Source organism: Sinocyclocheilus grahami, unplaced genomic scaffold (assembly GCF_001515645.1).
Source record: "Sinocyclocheilus grahami isolate Dianchi unplaced genomic scaffold, SAMN03320097.WGS_v1.1 scaffold447.1, whole genome shotgun sequence".
Classification (NCBI taxonomy): Eukaryota; Metazoa; Chordata; class Actinopteri; order Cypriniformes; family Cyprinidae; genus Sinocyclocheilus; species Sinocyclocheilus grahami.
Window position 1 is genome coordinate 786559 of NW_015505626.1, and position 11551 is coordinate 798109.

The 11551-nt window shown below is 39.1% G+C and overlaps 1 protein-coding gene and 1 long non-coding RNA gene across 2 annotated transcripts in view; both read left to right on the forward strand.

The window, feature by feature from the left end:
- The window catches only part of LOC107552343 (uncharacterized), a 6354-nt gene extending 5134 nt beyond the window's left edge, over positions 1-1220 (forward strand). Inside the window, exon 5 of the long non-coding RNA XR_001604850.1 lies at positions 626-1220. This is a non-coding gene — a long non-coding RNA (uncharacterized lncRNA). The remainder of the gene's footprint in view (positions 1-625) is intronic.
- Positions 1221-5850: 4630 nt separating this feature from the next.
- slc34a1a (solute carrier family 34 member 1a) overlaps positions 5851-11551 on the forward strand; it is a 20252-nt gene continuing 14551 nt past the window's right edge. Inside the window, exons 1-3 of the mRNA XM_016234203.1 lie at positions 5851-5864; positions 6757-6819; positions 7966-8109. Of these exons, the coding sequence (XP_016089689.1) occupies positions 6765-6819; positions 7966-8109 (199 nt within the window). The 5' untranslated portion in view covers positions 5851-5864; positions 6757-6764. The remainder of the gene's footprint in view (positions 5865-6756; positions 6820-7965; positions 8110-11551) is intronic.

Sequence of the window (11551 nt, forward strand, 5' to 3'; positions counted from 1 at the left end):
TATATATATATATATATATATATATATATATAGTAATATATATTTTTAAAGGACGTTTTTCTCCTACACTGAGCCATAAATCTCCACTTCATTAGCACTTACCCACACCAAACATTAAATTTTTATTCTTATCTATATCCTTAAAGTTTTTACAGAGGGATTTGTTCATATATAATTTGCTTGATTCTATACAACATTTATTCCCCCCCAAAATTGTGAAAATATAGTGTTTTCTGTCTGTTTTCTGAATTATGGAGTGACAAAAATGAGAGACCCAAAATTCCCTCTGTAAAAATTAAACAAGAAAAATTAAACAAGAATTTTGAAACTGACTTCATCCGGTGTTTAGATTTTTGTACTAGAAATGTATACATATGAGTGCATATTTAATTAAATCATGCCTAATTTGCATATTTAAGCCTAACATTTTAGAAAACTTGTAATACAAAAATGTTTAAATTTGACCCTATTCACTTGCAGTGTCTCGCCTTAAAGGCTTAGATTGGTTTCATGATCTATCATGACCTAGCTCTTAAAGATTTTATATAGAACAGATTAATTAAATATAAATATATCCAGCATGATATAAAACTGTATGTTTATCTCTTGGTTCTGTATGTTTCAGGAGGGACCAGAAGAAAATGTGACTCCAGCATCATCCACAGAAGAGCTAAAGTGATGCTGCCATTAATCTGGTTCTCTCTCACACAAACACACAAATAAAGATAAATGCTTGGTTTTAAAAACAAGGTTTGGTATAGTACAGTTAAAGCATTAGCTCCTTCTTTTGTTGGATTTTCAGTACAGCTCAACACACACACAATTATGAAACCTGTTGATCTTCAGAACATTCAGTCTGCATCTCTGTACACTGACAATACAGATACAAACACAAACAAATTCTATAAATACAATGCTTTCACTATGAACATAAGGGCATGTCTTCTTTTACAGTAAAGAAGCTCAAGTTAAATTAAAATCTGTTTAAATTAATAGTATCTTGGCTATTTTTTTATTACCTCATCATAATTGGGCAGGACAATTTCTTCGCAGCCAGTAGGTGCTGCTGTTAGTGTGTAAATTTTGACAGTCATATTAATATTTTGGGTGTCTGACATCATAAATCTACAGAGCCCCTAAAGGGACATTGTGATGGAAGAATAATATTTCAATGCTTTTATACTGAATGCTTTTGCATTTTGCATCACAAAAGTTATAGGAAACAAAGTTAGTGAGCAAACACAAAAAGTTTTACAAAAAGTAAAAGTTTTACGAGTAAATGCAATTTTTTTAAAACCATCTTGTCTTTTTAGGGGCTCCATAGAATCCCTCAGATATCAAAATTAGTCATTTTTTCAATTTAGTTTTGATAAATGCTCTTTTTTTCTTTTGTGTTCTGAAAGTTACAGCACATTCTCTTCTAAGAACGCGTAATGCTGGCTTGTTTCTACAGTCTAATGGTATGTTTGTCGAACGTTTTTCACTCCACACTAGCTCTCTCATGTATTTGGGCCCCTGTAAGTCAAATAGTGTCAGACGCTCATTCGTTGACTTATTTATTGGCATCAGCTGAACAGACCTGACATACAGTATGAGTCAGCTGAAGATGTTGTGTAAGTGCTTACAGTATCCATAAGTTAAACAGTTTGTGCTAATAAAGTTTTAACCACTCATCATGCTAAAGTTCAGTGATGAAGTGACTGAGTCGCCCTCACAGCATCTCACACCTGTAAACAAGTTACATGAAATCTGTGCAGTTTGTAAAATGAAAGCAATTTCTGACCAAAGTATGCTAGCAACAAGTCTCAAGATAAGATGCATTAAAGTACCCCCCCCCCCAATGGATCAATGGATCCTCTGCAGTGAATGGGTGCCGTCAGAATGAGAGTCCAAACAGCTGATAAAAACATCACAATAATCCACAAGTAATTCACACCACTCCAGTCCATCAATTAATGCCTTGTGAATTCGTTAGGAGGTTTCTTCTGTCTAAAATACCAGTCCTTTATCCATATTTCTTTCTTCAGTGAAAAAGTAATCTCTTCTGAATCAGGAGAGAAATATGCACAGATTAAGTACCGCTTACATGTGAAGACAGTCTAAAACAGTTTTAAACCATTAAGTGGGTTATTATTGATTATGGTCTTGTAATTTGACCAGAAGCGATGGTTTGAAGTTAAAATGCTTTAATGATGGATTTGTTTACAAACACACAGCTTTTCACGACACAAGATGTTAATTGATTGATTGGAGTCATGTGGATTACTTGTGGATTATTGTGATGTTTTTAATCAGCTGTTTGGATTCTCATTCTGACGGCACCCATTCACTGCAGAGGATCCGTCAGTGAGTAAGTGAGCTAATGCTACATTTCTCCAAATCTATCAATGATGAAAACAAACACATCTACATTTTGGATGGTCTAATCCTTTAAAACAGCTTTTAAGCAGTCTGTTTGTGCTTCTACAACACAGATTTAATGAATAATTTCTCACGAACTGCATTTTTTAAAGAGTGAATTCAGTTTTTAAATACGGTTCCCATTTCTGTAAATAACCAAACTCAATTTGTGTACAGTGAATGTGGCAACACTTGCAACCCCTTTTTTAGACTTATTTTTTTAATGGTTGTCCTCAGATTACATTTTTTCAGAGGTCAACTGGTGGCTGATAAAAACATCACAATAATCCACAAGTAATTCACACCACTCCAGTCCATCAATTAATGCCTTGTGAATTCGTTAGGAGGTTTCTTCTGTCTAAAATACCAGTCCTTTATCCATATTTCTTTCTTCAGTGAAAAAGTAATCTCTTCTGAATCAGGAGAGAAATATGCACAGATTAAGTACCGCTTACATGTGAAGACAGTCTAAAACAGTTTTAAACCATTAAGTGGGTTATTATTGATTATGGTCTTGTAATTTGACCAGAAGCGATGGTTTGAAGTTAAAATGCTTTAATGATGGATTTGTTTACAAACACACAGCTTTTCACGACACAAGATGTTAATTGATTGATTGGAGTCATGTGGATTACTTGTGGATTATTGTGATGTTTTTAATCAGCTGTTTGGATTCTCATTCTGACGGCACCCATTCACTGCAGAGGATCCGTCAGTGAGTAAGTGAGCTAATGCTACATTTCTCCAAATCTATCAATGATGAAAACAAACACATCTACATTTTGGATGGTCTAATCCTTTAAAACAGCTTTTAAGCAGCCTGTTTGTGCTTCTACAACACAGATTTAATGAATAATTTCTCACGAACTGCATTTTTTAAAGAGTGAATTCAGTTTTTAAATACGGTTCCCATTTCTGTAAATAACCAAACTCAATTTGTGTACAGTGAATGTGGCAACACTTGCAACCCCTTTTTTAGACTTATTTTTTTAATGGTTGTCCTCAGATTACATTTTTTCAGAGGTCAACTGGTGCATCAAGCTGTCTGACTGCTGACACTGCAGGCCTCTCCACAATAATTAATCTGACCAGACCACACACGACTGACAACTGACCACAGCTCCATGAGCTAATGCTAAAACCATTCATTTTGCTCCAATACTTGGTCCAGATTTTAATCTTCAGTAACTGCCAAATTTAGTTGTTGTGTTTTAAGCGTCACTATTACTCATATAATTTAATTAACCCATAACTTTAAAGATCAAACTTGGGCAGTATGTTTTGCACAGTGTGTACGTGTGTACATGTCTAACACCTAGTACAGTGAAGATCTGCAAAAGCATTTGACAAAAGTAGTTCTACACCAAAACTTGTTTTGTTGCCCTGAGGTAATGGCACTAATGCCAGCTGGCAGCGTCTCAAAAGTTCACCTGCGTTGACGAGATCGAGGAAGTCAGATAATGAAAATGTTATTGTTTCCCAAGTAACCTTTTCAGGAAGATGAAATGAGATTTTATAGTGAGTTATCATACACTGAAAAAAGTTTGGTCTTCACTCAGAAATTGCTTGTAAATTTCACATATAATTACAACCTAGTACAGTGAAGATCTGCAAAAGCATTTGACAAAAGTAGTTCTACACCAAAACTTGTTTTGTTGCCCTGAGGTAATGGCTCTAATGCCAGCTGGCAGCGTCTCAAAAGTTCACCTGCGTTGACGAGATCGAGGAAGTCAGATAAACTAGAAAATGTTATTGTTTCCCAAGTAACCTTTTCAGGAAGATGAAATGAGATTTTACAGTGAGTTATCATACACTGAAAAAAGTTTGGTCTTCACTCAGAAATTGCTTGTAAATTTCACATATAATTACATTTCTCATTTAACTTGATATATTATAGCTAAAACGGAAATAAAAATCATACAAAATGTATAGAGATGACAAAACACAACCAGACTTTAACTAAAAAATTCAAACAAGTAAAACAAAGTAGACTAAAATAAAGCTAGAGTGTCCAAATATTCACTGCAACCCTCTATGGAGATATAGTAACTGTTACATTTCACATATATTAAAATATAAGTTATAAATAAAACAGATTATTGAAGTATGTTTTACAAGAAAATACTATTTCAGTCTTTCTATTGTACTTTACGTGCCGTTTAATTGTAATCGTGATATTTATCATCAATTTTTGAGTGATATTAGTTTTTTTTCACTCGTGTTTTTTTTTCTTCAAGTGTATATAGTGACCCCAAAACACATTTGAACACTTTAAAATGTCTTTGTCATCGCATTAGATAACAAACAAGTGACATTTATTTTAAAGAAAGCACTCTCAGGACTCTTGTTGTTCTGTGCACGTATTTCTGATTGAGTTCATGCAGTGTTGTGGCAGGCTTGCATTCAATAAAACCATATTTGGCTCTCAGGGTCACAATGGAGAGCCTGGTCCAGTGCTCAGAATGGCATTGCGCAAGCCATCTCGTGATTTTGTCGCTTGCTGTGCTCTTGTGCTGATAAGGGCGAGATTTTAATGCCATGTGCGTCTCCATTTGTACAAAAGCAGGTCAGTGTGAGAGCACAGGCTCCAAATGCAGAACTCTTTCAGTGATGCAGCTGAGAATGAAATGGTGTCTTTGAGTTTATTATGTGTTTGCTGCAAATGTACCAGTGTTTAGGCCTGGTTTATCGCAAAACATATGTTTTAGAGCAGGGAAACTCAAAGTCTTGCCCATGCATGGGCCACAATACAGTACAATGATTTAGCTAAAATAATCAGAAATGTCACTGCATGGGTGCACTTTGATTGTGATATAGTTTAATGATGTTCACTGTAATATTTTCCAAATTTGTCATTGGCTAATAGTTCCAGAAGCACATATTTTCACCCCAAATTGCAGTTTTGGGCTTGTTGCGATGCTCAAAAGTACAGAGCAATTTGTCCTGAAATTGACACAAAATGTTACTCCTTTCAGGGAAAAAATGTGTAGGCCAATAATAGCACACTTTTAGAGCTTAAAAGTAAAAACAGAGAGTTTAACACAAAATTAAATGATGTATTTGCTTTGACATCTCACTTCAATTCTAAACCATTGCATCTAACAAGAAACCACCATCTTGACTTTGCAGATTAATTATAGTAAATTAATAGCACCTATGTTGCAAAAATATTGTTTTTTATTTTACTCTACAAATATATAAACATTCAGATTCATTTACTTGCGGTTTTAAGCATCAGTAACAGTCATGATAAATTACAAATGTATTTTGACTCGGAAATGTTCCGAAGTTTTAAAGAATGTTTGTAACCAAAAAGTGTCTGGTCCTCTTTGCCTTCCTAAATAAATAAGTAAATAAATAGTTAATACATACACATCACATACAATGCAGATGGTCCATCGACTGTTTGGTTACCAATATTCTTCAATATTTGGGAATTCATACAAGTTTGGAGCTACTTGAGGGTGAGTAAATGATGACAAAATTTTGGGTGATTTGATCCCTTCTAAGACGCTTTTTTCCCCCCGTACAGCTGCATTTGTTGCAATCTGCAATTTTCATGGAATTTACCCGCTCACCAAACATCCTCTCAGAGCACCACAGGAAAGAAACCCAATCTATTCGCCATATTAAAAGTCAGTGAATGATTTTGAAACTGATATTTCACAGTAGAAAATAAAACTTCCACACAGTTGCTTTAACTAAAACCCAGATTAAATGTGTGTTCCTTCACAGAGAGCCACAAACAGAGAAAGCTGAACAAGAACATAATCTGTCATTCACTTTAATTGCTCTAACATTCAAGAGCTCCTGCTTTCAGAACCGCATTAGTAGCCTATGTGGTCCTGTGAGAGCGCTTTCCAGACAAGACTGCATGTTCGACAGTAACCTTGACATAAAAAGCACATTTACCTGTTATTAAAACAGAGCACCTGTGAAACAAAGCTGATGGCTGTGGAGGCATTCAGATGGAAACGCGGCCGTGAGGGACCACAAATGTGTTGTCATCTTCACTATCTTGCCAAACATTCACTTATTTGAAAGATCGTCAGGAAAAAGCCACTAAGAAATAAATTAAGTAGACAATAATGGATCTGAAATGACAGCAGGTTATTCATTTAGATGTTGTTTGAACAAATACTAGAGTAGTTCACCCAAAACGAACATTTTTATTATGTATTCATCCTAGAGTTGTTTAAAATCTGAATGCTGTAGAAGACTATTATCATTTGCATATTCATTTAAATATGCAAACCATCTGTTGTAACTGTAACCTTTGAATGGGGGGGAAAACTGAACACCTTAGTCAAAGAAAAAATGGAAATGGTTATGAAATATCTTTTGATCTCTACACAGACTGCAACATGTCCTCACGGCCAATCAGAATCACCACTGCAGAGCAAACTATCACCTTCAATGGTAAGATGTCAGAAACATTTAGACATTTATTTTTCAAGTTAAATTGTCAAGTTTTTAACGTTGGTAAGAATGTTTATTAAGCATCAAATCAGCATTTCAGAATGATTTCTGAAGGATCATGTGACATTGAAGGCTAAAGTAATGATGCTGAAAATTCAGCTTTGCATCACAGTAACAAATTACATTTTATATTATAAAAATAGAAGAGCGTTATTTTAAATTCCGGTAATTATTTTCAGTTATTTTATGCTGAATGTTTAATACATTAAAAGCAGACTTTGTTAGCATAAGAAACTTCTTTGAACATTTTTTAAAATCTTTACTGGCCCCAAACCTCAAAGGCAAATGTAACATATGTACATATATTACGTTTCTGTATATTAAATATATTTTCATATGAAGTAAAAACATGTATGAAATGTATTCAAAATTTGAACAATTTTATACATTAACAAATATGCATGTTTATGTATATACTGTATTTTTGGACATATGTCATGTACATGTAAATCCATCCTAAAACCATCAATACATGTTGATATTAGTAGATATACAAGATATACATACATTTAAAAAAATCATTACAAAGTCACAAACACAGATATTTTGTGTATATCTTGTTTTAATGAAGTTGCATATATATATATTGTTGACATACTGTAGTGTACAGTATATGGTTGCTACATATAATACCATTTAAATAATCATCATATGGATATTGTTAGAAGAATATGTGTATATAAGTTTTACTATGGGGATATGTTATAAACTTCGCATTTTTTATCTACCCAGAGAGTATGCAAAAATGATATATTGCATGATAACATACTGTATATGGCAATATCACTCTTAATATAGACAATTTATTTGAAAGAAGACAGCAAAAGCAGGGGTTTTATGATAAAAGAATAGATGTGTTTGTGTTTGAATTGTATAGGACAACTTCCCAAAGTCCATTGTGTGTCAAAGTCAAATGTCCTGTTTGAATGTTTTAGGCTTTTGCATTCCAGAATGCTTATTTTTAAATCTACAAAGTAACAATGTAAAAAAATCAGCTCACATGCACATCGACAACATTGAGTCAGGAACATTGTGTAGCTGAAAATGTATTAGACTGTATTTAAAGAGCTTTGCTCTTCTCTTTAGTGCCCACAAAGACCAGCGAGGACAGACGTGGAGAAATGTCTTCACTGTTCATTAGCTTACTGAGGATTCCTCTCCTCTTGCTCTTGCTCTATGGGTTTGTGTGCTCACTAGACATCCTAAGCTCTGCTTTTCAACTGGCTGGAGGTAATTATTCATCCTTAACTGACCCTTACTCCACTTTTTGCATTTTTTAACCACATCTTTTCTTCTAGCACATTGGCATTTTACTTGGTTTAAAAATGTCCTTACATTTTTCAGTTTTTTTTTTTGCTTTCACACTTTATTGTCATGACAATTAAACATATTTCTCAGACAAATTCCCAAATTCTTTATCCTTTTCTTTTATTTTGGGGTAAAATGTGATTTGTTTTCATGCAAGACTTTTGAACCATGAAATGGCACTTTGAAAGATTAATTTTTTAAAATGTATTTACTTACATAGGCTATAAATGAATATGACTATTGCACATACACAAATGTACAAACATTTATTTTTTTCTGATGAACAACATATAAAGATAATTCAAAGATGAAAGAAATAGACAAAACAATTATTTTATTTCATTGAATATATAATAGACAGTATGTATATTCCCATTTTCTTCTACTTTTTGTTTTATTTTGGGGTCAAGTGTGATTTATCTTGAGGTAAAATGAAATGTTTATTTATTATAGACAATACATGTCTTTTAGTAAATATATTGTTTGTTTTTATTTCTTATCATAGAATATATCATAAATATTTACTTGATATTTTTCTTTAACCTTTCAGACTTTTCACATTCTTTTTCTTTTTTATTTTGGGGTCAACTGTGATGTGTTTTCATGCAATTTACAATTTTTTAGTTATTAAAGTAATCTTTTAAATAGTATTAATTACCTGCTTTTCTGTGAAGAGGGTTGTTTGTCATATTTCAAAGACCTTAACACTTGTACATGTGAATAAATGCTGTGTTCTCAAGGTTGTGATTATTGGTTAGGCATTAAGATTTAGTTAATCAATTCTAAATGTATGTTTATGACAAGGAAGAAATGGATTTGCATGATTAGCTTCAGCATGCAGCTCTGTGGTGCATGTCATCTGTACAAAAACAAACGTCTCAGTTACGTATGTAACCCTCGTTCCCTGAAGGAGGTAACGGAGACGTCACGTTGGATGACCGACGAATTGGGATCTTGCTTAGAGGGACCAATCTACTTTGAGTGTAAACTAAACGAGCCAATGCACATTGGCATACGATTATTGCATCCAGCTGCTGCTGATCACAGCGTGAGTATAAGTAGGCAGCAGATGCAGCGCATATTCAGGTTTTCTCTGAGGAGCGCAGCTCGGGACAGCTCGTCGGCTGCCCGGTTGAGCAGCCCAGGAATGTGAACAGCACGAAGCGACCTCAGATGCTTCTGACTCCAGAGGAGGAGGTGGCGGGCGAGTTGCGATAAGTGACGGGAGCGCAGACCACCTTGTCGGTTGATGTACGCAACGGTCGCTGTGTTGTCCTTGAGGACCAGTACATGCTTGCCTATTAAGCGCCCTTTGAGACAGCCCAGGGCAAGGTGCACTGCCAGCAACTCGAGGCAGTTGATGTGCCAGTGCAGTTGGGGCCCCATCAAAACCCCTGACACTGCAAGCCCGTTGTACGTGGCCCCCCAGCCGGTGGTTGAGGCATCCGTGCAAACCACAGCATGCCTGGAGACCAGTTCAACACCGACTGAGCACGTTCCTGCGTGAGGCGTGCTATCTGTTCGACCAAGTCCAACTCCATACCGAGAAAAGAGATCCTCTGCGTCGGGGAGAGTATGCTCTTTTCCCAGTTGACCTGAAGGCCCAACAGGCTGAGGTGTGAAAGCACCAAATCCCTGTGCTCGCACAACTGATCCTGAGACTGAGCGAGTATGAGCCAATCGTCGAGGTAGTTGAGAATGCGAATGCCCTGTTCTCTCATGGGAACAAGGGCTGCCTCCGTAACTTTCCGTAAAGACACGGGGCAACAGGGACAGCTAATTTGGGTACCACTGGCCGCGAGGTCAGTGGCAGAAAAAAGGAAATAAAAGATTCTCCACCCGGCCCTCCTCCGAGGGAGGGAGTGTTGCTTGGTCACCCGTCTTATGGCCTCTTGCTCTTTCACTTACCACCAGGTCTGGCGGGGTCTGGACGGGTGGGGCGACTGCCCTGCGGCCGGCGCCTCGGCGCAGTTTTGCTTGAGGCTGCTGCGGACGCTGTGCGGGAGCGGGGGCGGTGGCCGGGGGCCGCCCTTGGCGACGAGCGGGCTGAGGCTCTGCCACCGGCGGCCGGGTGGAGGCAGCAGCTGCACGCCGGGGCAGGATGTACCTGATGGCCTCAGTCTGCTTTTGGGCAGCGGAGAACTGCTGGGCGAAGTTCTACACCGTGTCGCCGAAAAGGCCAGTCTGGGACACGGGGGCGTTCAAGAATCTTGTCTTGTCCGTCTCGCGCATGTCGGTCAGACACAGCCAGGGATGGTGCTCCTGGACCACCATAGTGGACATCGCACGACCCAGAGACCGCACCGTAACCTTTGTCACTCGTAGCGCGAGGTCTTGCAGTAACGCCGAAGAGTGTAAGGCGGATGCAGCTTCTCCACAGGCCGTATAAGCAGTGTCGATCAAGGCCGACGAGTGCCTACAGGCCCGGGAGAGGAGCAACGGTTTGCCCCGCCAAGTGGTAGCGGCATTTGGACACAATTGTATCGCAACCGACCGCTCCACCTGAGGAACTCCCGCGTACCCCCGCGCTGGACCCCCATCGAGGGTGGTGAGGGAGGATGAGCCACTGGGCTGGTTTCTGGCAGTGAAAGGTGCCGTCTATGACCCAGGGTTCTCATCATGCACCTCCGGGAAGAAAGGCACTGGGGTAGGGCCCTGAGAACCAGCGCGTGCCACCCCGAGAAACCAATCGTCCAACCTTGAGGGTTCGTGACGCAGTGGAAGATTCCACTCGAGCCCGACACTCTCCGGGTCCGTCTCCGGCACCGCTGACCGCCCAGAGGGCAGCAATTTTGGACACAATTGCATTGCAACCGACCGCTCTACCGGGGGAACTCCCGCGTACCCCCGCGCTGGACCCTCATCAAGGGTGGTGAGGGAGGATGAGCCACTGGGCTGGTTTCTGGCAGTGAAAGGTGCCGTCCATGACCCAGGGTTCTCATCATGCACCTCCGGGAAGAGTGGTTCGTGACGCAGTGGAAGATTCCACTCGAGCCCGACACTCTCCGGGTCCGTCTCCGGCACCGCTGACCGCCCAGAGGGCAGCAATGCTGATGGATCTTCATCCCCGGAAAAGTCCGGCTCACCCTCCGATGCTGCAACCGACATCCGATCCCCCAGGAGGGTCCAGCCTGCTCTTTTGAGAGCTCCGCTGGTTTCGCAGTGCCGGTGGGTTTGGGCATCCCCGGAGGGGAATTCCTCACCATGACCGTAAGACCAGTCCGCCCACTGCTAGAAAAAGGACGTCCCCGGCTGCCGCCAGAGGGAACCCCAGATCTAGGCAGTGGCACGGGCACTCCGCCCCCTTGCAGGTAACGGAGTCTGGTCCGCAACTCCGAGATGGTCATGCCCCCGCAATGGGGGC